Below are 12,036 nucleotides of genomic sequence, written 5' to 3' on the forward strand. Positions count from 1 at the left end.
CCGAAAGTGAGTTATAATCTTACAATTCCTATCATCCAGTGGCACTTATATTTTTACTATATATTCTCATCATCTTTCCTTTTTATTAGTAAAATTCAATTCAAGAAAAAAAAATTTAACGCGAGGAGATAGGATTACAATCCTTGGATCAATAGTTGTAATCCTATAACCCACTTTGGGTAGTAGGCTTAGCATTTCTCTTCACACTATGCTTGAAACAAATTTAATAAAATCAATTAAGGCCAATAAAACGATATATATTAACTTATGAACTTGCAAGCTGTGGGAAAACAACAGTAACATCAATTATAATAATCTTAATTGCAACCACCACCGTACACTGTATATATATCTAAGACGTACTCTTGAGACACAGTAATTAAACACGATCTTAATTTATTACACCACAAATAGATAACTCTCTCTCTCTCTCTCTCAAAATGCAAAGTAACTTAAAAGACAACAACACGAAGCTGGAGAGCTTGAGCACACCACCACCATACATCAACAGCTTCTACTTCTAAGGATTTGCTTCAGCTTTAGCAGGAGGAAAGAAGTGGTGCTTCTTCTTGAAGATCTTCTTCAGAGGGTGAGGGGAGTAAGGAGGGAACTTATGGAAGTGAGGAAACGGCTTGGGATGCAGGTGGTGGAAGGGAACTGGCTTGTAGACCGGGGTGGGTGGCTTGTAAACCGGAGTCGGCGGCTTGTAGACCGGAACGGGCGGCTTGTAGACCGGAACGGGGGGCTTGTAGACCGGAGTCGGCGGCTTGTAGACCGGAACGGGGGGCTTGTAGACCGGAACGGGGGGCTTGTATGTAGGCACGGGTGTTGGTGACGGAAGCGGCTTCTTGTAGACGGGAGGGAAATAGTGAGATTTTGGAGGGAAATCGAACTTGTGGTGCTTGTGGAACGGGTCAAACTTGAAGGTGGCGGAGGTGCACGTTGCCGACGCGAACGAGAGCGGCCCGGATGCCGCGGTGAACACGCGCTCGCCGCCGTTTGCTTTGGCGGCGGGAATTAGCTTCGATGGTTTTGCAGGGCACGGGGTGGTGGCTTCAGGGGACGCCGTGGAGTGGAGCTCTACAAAGCAGTCGTGGTTGAGGTCGTCGGCGTCGGCGGCGAGGGTGTCGGCGGGGAGAGGGATGTTGAAACTCCCGGTGTTGTCGAGCTCGCCCATGGCTTTGGTCTCGTATAAGCCCGTGGCGGCTTTGCACTTCACGGCTGCGTGAAGCCCTGTTTCAACGAAACAAAAAAAAAAATACGTCAACTTTTTTAAAAACGAATTAATTTCTCCAACTTATTACTATACTTGGGTGAGTGGTTTTTTAGAAGATGTTTTAACAACGAACTTCGATGCATGTACAGTGCATTTCGGCATAGAGCAATGCGAGTTCTAAGACACTGCAGCAGAGCACTAAAACCAAGCTTTTATTTTTAGTTTCATATGAATAACGAAAGCTAGAAAATCTCGAGTTGCAAAACAAGAAAGAAACTCAAATATTGTCATATATCATTACCGTTGAATGCGCGTTCATGTTCAATCTTCTTCGTCGCGCAATCTGAGCACACGGCCGAGCCGACGACCACAGCCGCCGGCGTTTCTGCCCCGACGAATTCCGCAGCAAAGCGCACCGCACAAAGCGCGAACAGAACGCTGGAGAGCAGCAGCCGAGTTCCCATCCTGGAAACTCCACTGCTTACGCAAAAGAAGAAAGAAGAAGAAAGAAGAAGAAGAAGAAGAAGTAGTGGCTCGTCCTTGTGCTTCTGACCTGGGATTCTCGTGCCTATTTATATTGATGGTGGTAGCCGACAGAGCCATTATGGGCTTCACATGCGGCCATCCCCGAATAGTGAAGTCGGGGAAGAAGGCATATTCGCCACCGTCTTTGCAGTTTCGGCAATTGAATGCTATTTTTGCCAAATCACAGTTCCAGTAATCCTTTTTGATCCCTCTGTTAAGATTAACCTCACTTCCTCCTCTATTCAACATAACTAACTACTTACAATATAAATCTATTTTGTAAGAACAACCCCTTCGCCATTTATGATCATCACATTCAATCAACATATTCACTCTGCAAAGTTAAAGTCGAAATATTATTTTTTATTGCATGCGCGCACCTGTATCTGTACATTTTTTGTACCGGTCTTTCATTTAATGGCGCGCGCTTAAAAGTTGGAGTCTAACTGTGGAGGGAGTCAGAAAAGAAAAGAAAAGAAACGAAAAGAAAAGAGAAAACCATCAATAAGCTGTAGAATAATTTTACTTCTTAAGCCAATACATCATGTACAAATAAGTAACTTCAAAAAGATCTAAAAGTAAAAATGGAATGAAGGACGTATGCTGCATAGATTATGTGTATGGACCGGATGTAGGCATTAAAGTCTCTCCGAAATGATAGTAATTTGGGCTCATCCCTACACAAATTAAGGTACGACAACTCGAGTTCGATTTTGTATCCATAATTCGTCACAGCATCGAGATATGACAAATTAAGGAAAAAAAATTGTGAAGAAAAAAATGAATGTATACGAAGGATAGGACCTAGAGACGATACAAGGTACTGTAGTTTCACAATATTGTACTCTCTTTTTTACAGCAAAGTCCTCTCCTTCTTCGTCCGTGATTTTTTTCTGTAAAAAAAATTTCATGTAAATTCTTGTGTTTTATTTCATCTTACTGTTTTGTTTTGTGGTTTGCCTAATTAACAATCGCGGCTTTTTGTTTCTGTGTGTTCCCTGGTCGTAACACTCTGCCTATATATTAATCCAAGTATGAGAAAATGCTGCTGGAAATGAATGGTTGGGATTGAAATATATGATGGAATAAACAGCAGATAAGATACGATTTGCAGGGTTTACGAATGCATCGGGTGCATGCAGGCAAATAATTAATTCCTGCTGAAAGAGAGAAGATAATTTTTTGGGTTAATTACATTATTGGTTCCCAACCTTTGCACTAATTTTCACTTGGGTCCCCAACATTTTTTTTTTCGCAATTGAGTTCCTAATCTCTTGATTTTATTTCAATTACGTTCTAGTCATTAAAAAAAATGTTAAAATTAAAGGAATCGTCGTGTCAGCGCCTACTTGGTATCCTTTTGCATGTTAAATTTTGGTCCCTAAATTTTGCAGGTTTTTTATTTTAGTCCTCCAAAAAAAATCAAAAATTTTAAAATTTAAATTCTAAATCAATATTAAAATTAAAATTTTAAACTAACGAGAAATTAGAATATTAAATTTGAATTTAAGCTACAATTTTGATATAAAGCTGAATTAAAATTTTAAATTGAAATTCAAAAATTAAATTTTAATTTTAAATTGAATCTAAATTTTGAATTCAAACTTAAAATTTTGATTTTGAGTTTGATATTTAAATTTGCATTTAAAATGAAAATTTTGAAACTAAAACTTAAATTTAAATCTGAATTTAAATTTAAAATTGTATTCAAAATTTTGATTTTAAATTTTAAATTTGAATTCAAAATTTAAATTTGAATTTAAGATTTGATTCCAATTATAAATTTGAATTTAACTTTGAATTCAAATTCGCATTACGGCTGAGACTTAATTGTAATGAAATCAATGGGTTAATTTCATAAAGGTCCTTGCAAACAAAGTGATTTGCAGATATATTCCTGCAAAGTTCAACTTTCATAAGTTATTTCTGCAAAAGTCCTAATGTATTCAGATATGTCTCTATAGTTAGAACCCGTTAGAGAACTGTTTATTTTTTAATAATAGACTCGTGAAATGACATTTTTATCCTCATAAATATATCCCTCCAAAATAATTTTGTCCTCTTCCTCTTTCTCTTTCTTTTCAAGCTGCAGGAGCGGGTGGCGGCGGCGGCGGCGGCGTCGCGGAGCTTGGAATTGCGACCGACGAGGACAAGGCTGAGGCACGCAACGGCGAAGCGGAAGGCGAAGGTGCGGCCGATTCGGAAGCGCTCGTGACGACGGCCCACGCGAGCACAACGATTGGATCATCGACGACAACAACGAAGAAGAAGAAGAACAAGGAGGAAAAGGAGAATACGAAGAAGAAGAAGAAGAAGAAGGAGGCGGCGGAGGCTGCTGTTCGGCCTCCGTCGCACTTACCTCGACCGGAGGCACCGCCGAGGATGGTGAAGTCGAAACCAATCTCCCACGAGGAGCACCACCCGATCTCCCACGAGGAGCACCACCCGATCTCCCACGAGGAGCACCATCGACGTGGCCTCCATCGGCCGCTTCCTCGGCAACCACGGCTCCTTCTCCGTCGCGATCGCCCACCACTTCTCCTCCCTCGTCGGCGACGAAGAAGAGAGAAGAGGAAGAGGGAGAGGAAGAAAAAGTGGGGTAAAATTGTCAATTCACCTTATTACGTAATCATGGTTAAGTATTTTAACCGTGGTTAATTAAATTTTTTTAACGGATGCTAACGGTAGGGACATATCTAAATATATTAGGATTTTTTTAGGAATAACTTATGAAAGTTGAAGTTTGCAGGAATATATCTGTAATTCACTATATTTGCGGAGACATGTATGAAATTAACCCGAATCAATATATTAGATTTTTTTTTTTTTTTTTTTTTTTTTTTTTTTTTTTTTTTAAGCAATGAAGAATGCAGTGACTCTACCCGTCCCAGTATGGTACTTAGAACATTCACTGAACAACTATATGTTCTGTGTCAGAAGAAGAGCTTTAACTTCCCTATATTCCCTCATATGTATGTCTAAATATAAGGGTAGAATTCATACCAACTTAGTTGAACCTCATTTATTTACAACATTTCGTCTTTTTTGTCATTTCTTTGGCCACTGTGCACTTTATGGCCAACGGGATAAAATGAAGTCCAGTGTGCTTGAAACTGGACTTACTCATAGAAGAAATTAACTACGAGGTAAATTGCACCATCGATTTTTCGTTTGTATTGTTTCACTTATTGGTTACTGTAGTTCCATTTTTCACAATTAGTTGATGCTAAGTTGTGATAGAACTCATGGGTTAATTTTCCTACAGAGCAGATCGATGACATGGTAATTAATTAATTGCCACATCATTTCAATAGCATAGTAAATCAGTTAATACGTCATCTCTCCACAAAACTATCTCTAGCTAGGGGTGTATAGCAGTCAAATCGACTCGCGCATCCTTCCAGATAGGAAATCGCATAAACTTGATAGAAATGTAGATTATGATAATAGAAATTAAAGTTCCATGGATCAATTGCAACTTAATAATTCGTGATCTGGATGAAGTCTCACAATAGTTTTCATTCAAAAATATCACTATCTATAATTAGAGTGACTAATAGTATGTCTGGCTTCGCGGAAATGTAATTCTTGAAGTGAAAGACTTATCCATCAAATGTTCAATGAACGTTTACTAGGGAGAACATAACGTACATAACATTACTACTCTCACCGTCCAAGATGCTTCCCTATGTACTTAGCTCTAACTAACGAGATGCACCACAGAAGAAAAAGTAAAATTAGGAATCATCCTCATAAAAAATAACGAAAGAGCCAATCAATCACAAAGTTAATGAGGTTGTACTCAAAACGTCCGTGTCTAATGAGATCTAGCGGTGCTTTTATGGTAGTTAGTGGCCTCATTTGTAGAGAGATCTAGAGAGAGAGAGAGAGAGAGAGAGAGAGAGAGCTTGTGGTTCCAATGAGCCAACTTGTATATATAATCCTATATGGATCAACCAGCTCATATTGATGGAGACTACTCCAACCACTGCAACCTCATAAGCATGTAATCTCCAATACTCGCATTCATCTTTCGACAACCAACCAACCAACATAGAGAATCGCATTAAAGCTGCAATTAAGAGACACACTTTTAGCAAGTCGTTTTTCATAATAGGTACGTGATTTCTCCAAAGAAAAAGTTTGATCATCCTTAAACGTAACTAATCTATACATGCTTATGGCGATGTGACTCGAACTAAATTAAGCATATGATTACGTATAGATGATAGTTAGGTGGGTTTCCAACAACTATATATGCCTTAATTCCTCTTAATTTAATGACCACATCTGGATCGGCTTCCTTTCAAGATAGTGATGTTAAGTTAGCTATTTTACTGCTAAGGGGAAAAAAAAAAAAAAAAGTTACAGAAATTTAGTTAGGTGGAATTAGTATCACAACGTACAGCAGGTTCACTAGACCCATTAGACCAAGACAAAGTTTAGTTTCACTTTGTAGTTAACTGCTATGGTAATAACAATTTTTAAATATTGGGGACTAAGTCATTTAAGTCATTGGTTCAATCTATCTTTGAGATAGGACAAAAAGATATACGGGGCGTTAATGGTTGCATTGATGATTAATTAGATGAACATGGTGGGTAGTTGAAGCATGAATAGAATCAAGGATGTCACATGCTCCTGTGGATACACAAATTAATTAACTTTCTATTAGGATTCCACACAATGCATCTGCTTTGGACCCTAATTAGTTTGTGCCTGTTTGGCTTTGCTTTCGTTCTGCTTTTTTCAGCGATTATCTTTAAGCAGTAAAGTGTGTAGCAAAATAGAATGTCTGATACTTCTTCTAGAGTAGGAGTTGCGATGAGATTCTAAGGCCTAAATATCTATTCTTTATTATCTATATCTATATCTATATCTATATCTATATCTATACTCTATACTACTACATTAAAGGAGGGTTTGGGGGACCATGGGGTGACATGTGTCCCTCCCAAATAGGGATGTCAATGGCGTATGGATACCCGAATTTATCCAACCCGAACCGAATGAAACGATATATCCGATGGATATGGATAATGTATTCGATAATGGATTTATTAAAATAGAAACCCGACGGATATGGATATCGGATTGGATTTTGCCATTGTATCCGACCGAACACCGAACCGACCGAATTCCGAATTTATTTGTCTTTATATTAATATTATATAAAAATTTTGATGTTATATTTAAATTTGTAGTTTAAATTAGATTTAATATAAATTATTTTGAAATATTGAAAAAAAAATAATTGTTTTCGGGTTCAAATTTTCGGTGTTCGGGTTCGGGTTCTGGTTGTTTCGGATTTTTGGTCCTAGGGTTCGTGGTATGCCGATTTTTAAATCCGGTCTGTTCGGGTCGGTCGAGTCTCGGCGTTGCGAAGTCGGGTTCGCGGTTCGCCGGGGATTTTTTTAAAAATCCGCCCAGAAAATCCGACCGTTGACAATCTCTACTCCCAAACCCTCCTTTCTCTCGTTCTCTTATATATAATTATTATATATATATATTATATTTATATATATATATTATAAATTTTATATTTTGATACAAAATTTAAAATTTGATATTTTTTATTTTTAAAGTTTTAAATTTTAAATTTTATATTTTAAATTCTAAATTAAATTTAACTTACAATATTTATTTCTAATTTTGTAACTTCAAATTTTAAAATTGTAAATTCTCTAAACTCTATAAAATTATAAAATTAATTTTATTAATAATTACGGGTAATAAATCGGATAATAGGGTATATATTATATAATATATACATATATATAATTTTATATTTTGATATCAAATTTAAATTTTGATATTTTTAATTTTTAAAGTTTTAATTTTATATTTTATATTTTAAATTCTAAATTTAAATTTTAACTTATAATATTTATTTCTAATTTGTAACTTCAAATTTTAAATTTTAAATCTCTAAACTCTATAAAATTATAAAATTAATTTTTTAATAATACGGGTAATAAATCGGATTAATAAATTTAACATATTAGATTTAATTTAAATCATGTAAATATCGTTGTATAAAAAAATACATAATTTAAATTTCTTCAAAACTAAAAATTTTAAATCTCTAAACTCTATGAAATTAATTAATTTTATTAATAATATGCATAATAAATCGTTATATAAAATTTAACATGATAGATTTAATTTAAATCACTTAAAATATCGTTTTATAAAAAATACATAATTTAAATTTTAAGTGAAAAATTTTAATATAGTGTATATATATTTAATAATATATTATATATTAATATATATAATATATATATTATTATATAATATTATATATTAAAATTAAAAATTAATCTTTATTAAGCAATTTATTCTACAAATTTACTTCCCTTCTATCTATTGATTTTTTAAAAATTATTTTGATAGATTTATCTCAAATCTTTCTCACATAAATCTTTATAAAATAAAGTGATGTATAAATTTATTTGGGCATATATCAATTTTAAGATTTAACTATTAAATTATTTTTATATAATTTTCTTTATTTAATAATTAGACTTATAAAACTATATAAAAATATAAAAAAAATAAAATTTATTATAAAAATATTTTAGATCCGCAGCATCGCACGGGTATTTTACTAGTAGAAACACTAAATTGGTTAGGTAATTAGTACCTCTACTTTTACTGCAGAAAAATCTGCTGACAAAATATGATGTTATGTTTCTTCCAAGTGTAAACATTCTAACTGTTTGCAAGTAAAACAGCCAAATGTGATTAATCCAAGCTATAGCTAGCTAGTAAAATGAAGCATTAATAGTAATAGTAAACCAACTGTTGTTGTACCTAACACACATGTGATGGTGAATCACGTACGAGGACACTGAAACTATCAATTATTCATGCGGAATTGAATTGGCCCCAAATATTTTTTTTTTTTTTTTTTTGAGAGAGAGATGGGTAGCATGCGGCCCGCTTCGTTTATTTCATTTAGAGATAAATTTAACTAGAAATATGAATCAACTAGGATTCGAACTTGGAACCTCAGGTACCAACCACCAAGCCGTTTACCACTTGCTCTAGGAATGGTCGGTTGGCCCCAAATTGTTGTTGATACTATTAGTAAGAGTTATCTAAATACTATTTAAGTTAAAAGGAGTCAGAGCGGAAGCATATCGATTTGTCTTTTATATTCTATTAGGATCACAGAAATTATATTAACAAACTAGTGCAATTTGTTGAAAATATTATTTACTCCAATACTAACAATAGAGATTGGTAATTGTCACTACAACAAAAACGGTTTATAGCGACACTTTTAAATATAGGTACATGTCAAAAAAGTGCTGCTAGCTAAAATTACCGACACTTTTAAAAAGTATTGCTATATGTGGGGTCGCTAGGTATATAGTGACAGTTAAAGAGTGTCGCTATAACCTAAAAGAGTGCTGCTAATTTACCAACACTTATTTAAGCATTTAGCAACCGCCGAAACTTTATCTCGTTGGCTGCGGTGGCGGAGGAGAACGACAGGAAAGGCTATTCGTCTAGAATTTCAGTGGATTGAGTGAAGAGAGAAAAAAAAATGGTAATTGATTTTTCTTTTTTTTTTCTTTTCTGTTTGTAATCGGACCAAATGTACTGGGTGTGGTGGGTTGAGTAGAATAATCTTTTATTTTTGGTTGGATTGGGCTTTATATTTAGGCATTAGTAGATGTTTTTTTTAAGTTTTAGCATAAATAGGACACTTACTCAAAAATGTTCCAAACATGTGTCCCTATAAGCTAATTCTGTTGTAGTGTGTACTGATACTAATTGTATTACTCAAGATCATGAAAATATTAAAATAGAACAATAAGAGCAAAAAAGATAATTATAGGCAACATATTTGATTAATCAAATACTAATACATGCGGCCCGGTCTAGGACAACTGCTAGCTTGGGCTGTAGTGTGCCTGCCTACGGTGGGAGACCCATATATAGTTAGACCCTATGTATATATAGGTGAGCACATCAAAGGGCTGTCAACGAGCCGAATACGAGCAAGCTAGGCCAGCTCATCATCGACTCATTCAATAAATAAGTCGAACACAAGCTAGCTCGTTAAAGTATCAAGTTGAAAAATTTACCTTGTGTTCGGCATGTTTATTAATGAGCCAAACACAAATTATCTCGCAAGCAACAAGTTAGATTTTCAGCCCAAAAAAATTAAAAAATTAGAATCTTAATATAATAATTGAAATTCACAAATATTGATCTCTTTACATTTGGATTGATCTAAAGTCCAAATAGCCGAATAGTAAAAATTTATAATAAATAAATAAATATTTAGAAAGAGAGAGTTGGGGTGCGTTTACAAGCACCAAAGTGTTAGTTCGATAAAATTTTTGACCATTAGATCAATCCTAACAACCTTTAAATCATGTATAATTGTAGGCCCTATAAGTATCACTTGTGAGACCCTAGATAATCATATATATAAAATATAATAGGACTAAAACTTTTTAACCCGGCTATAGAATTTTGAGCAGCGGCTAGGCCTAAGAGGTTAAGAGAATTAAGCGTGCTAATGTTAGAGTAGTTCTAGGATGGATGACCTTTGGGAAGTGGGGCGTTACAGTTAGTATTAGAGTCAATTACTAGCCATAAGTATGAGATGAGTTTCGGCTAAGCTAGAATCACTACTATAAATTCATGATTTTAACGCCATTTACTCCGCAACATTTATTTAAATAACGCTAATTAATATATTTAACAGCATTACTTGATAAGTGCCGCTAAATTTAATAATTTAGCAGCAATTTATTATTAATGTTGCAAAATAGAATAAATTAGCAGCAAAAATTAGTGAAATGCCGCCGATGTTTCCAGCATTTTATAAAAAATGACACTAAATGTAATAAAGTAGCAGCACTTACTGCTAAATGCCGCAATATTTGCTCCGCAACATTTATTTAAATCATACCAATTAATATATTTAGCAGAATTACATGATAATTACCGCTAGATTTAATTATTTAGCAGCAACTTACTATTAATGTTGCAAAATAGGATAAATTAGCAGCATAAATTAGTGAATGCCGCTAAATATAATAAATTAGCAGCACTTATTACTAAATATCATTACTAATTAATATATAATTATTAATATATCCATTTTTATTTAGAATTAAAAATTTTAAAATTAAAGTTTAAAATTCGAAACATATAAATTTAAAACTTAAAATTATAAATTAAATTTTAAAAGTTTAAAATTTATATTTTAAATTAATTTAAAATTTAAAATTTAAAATTTAAAACTATTAATTTTGAAACTTAAAATTTCATATTTCAAAATTAAAAATTTAAATTTAGTATCTAAATTTAAAAATTTAAATTTTAAAATTTTAAAATTTTAAAATAAAAGACTTAAAACTTAAAAAATTATAATATACATAACTAATAGTCGCTAGCGCATGTGGCAAAGGGCTTGGTGCTTGGTACTCGAGGTCTCAAGTTTGAATCCTAATTGATTCACATTTCCAGCAAAGTTTAATTTAAAAAGAAATAAACGAAGCGAGTAGCATTTAAAATAAAATTAAAATTTTAAAATTTTAATTTCTAAAATCATATATTTGTATTAGCGGTATTATATTTATGTACCACTAATAAACAATTTAAAATTAGCATTTAATCCCTTTTAGCGGCATATTTCTAATGACACTAATTGATTTATATTGGCGGCATTTATAATAAATGATGCTAATACTTTTAGCAATATTGGCATAGGCAGCATTTGGTGTCATATACTGCTAAAAGTTTTAGCAGCATTTGTTAATCATTTAGCAACATAAATAAATACCACTAATGACTAATTTTCTAGTAGTGAATTATACAGCTAGAAGAGTGATACTCTTATGTTGTTGACTATTGTGGATCGAGTGCGGCTCTCTCATAAGATCAGTTAAGGCTAGCGAGATAAATTTCAAATCATCTGATACTTGTGAGTTTGAGACTGATGAAGACGTCAGGGCCTAAAGGGGGAAGAATGTGAGACTCCAGATAATTCTATATATAAGATATAATATGACTAAAACTCTTAACTCGCCTATAGCATTTTGGACTGTGGTTAGGTCCAAGAGATTAAGAAAGCTAAACGTGCAAGAGCTAGAGTAGTCCTAGGATGGGTGACCCCTGAGAAGTTGTAGTGTCACATAACTACCACTGTTGACTTTTGATCCAATGACCAAAAATATAGATCTAAGGGCTAAAAAATTAAAAGTTACATTTAGAAGCATTCTAACTCAGTTTTATATATATATATATATATATATATATATATATAT

General features: G+C 33.6%; 1 protein-coding gene across 1 annotated transcript; it reads right to left on the bottom strand.

Moving 5' to 3' along the window:
- On the bottom strand, window positions 237-1,768 carry LOC109707141 (proline-rich protein 2-like). Its single transcript, XM_020228232.1, has 2 exons — window positions 1,518-1,768; window positions 237-1,233 (listed from the first exon to the last, which is right to left on the bottom strand). Exons 1-2 carry the CDS (start codon window positions 1,678-1,680, stop codon window positions 521-523), a joined length of 876 nt encoding a protein of 291 aa, XP_020083821.1. The 5' UTR covers window positions 1,681-1,768; the 3' UTR covers window positions 237-520.

Source organism: Ananas comosus, linkage group 3 (genome assembly GCF_001540865.1).
Source record: "Ananas comosus cultivar F153 linkage group 3, ASM154086v1, whole genome shotgun sequence".
Lineage (NCBI taxonomy): Eukaryota > Viridiplantae > Streptophyta > Magnoliopsida > Poales > Bromeliaceae > Ananas > Ananas comosus.

Bases quoted from the DNA above. Each gene is read 5' to 3' on its own strand.
- LOC109707141 (XM_020228232.1), bottom strand. From the start codon at position 1,680: ATGGGAACTCGGCTGCTGCTCTCCAGCGTTCTGTTCGCGCTTTGTGCG. The intron at 1,234-1,517 runs GTAATGATATAT...TCGTTGAAACAG, and splicing joins ACATGAACGCGCATTCAACG to GGCTTCACGCAGCCGTGAAG.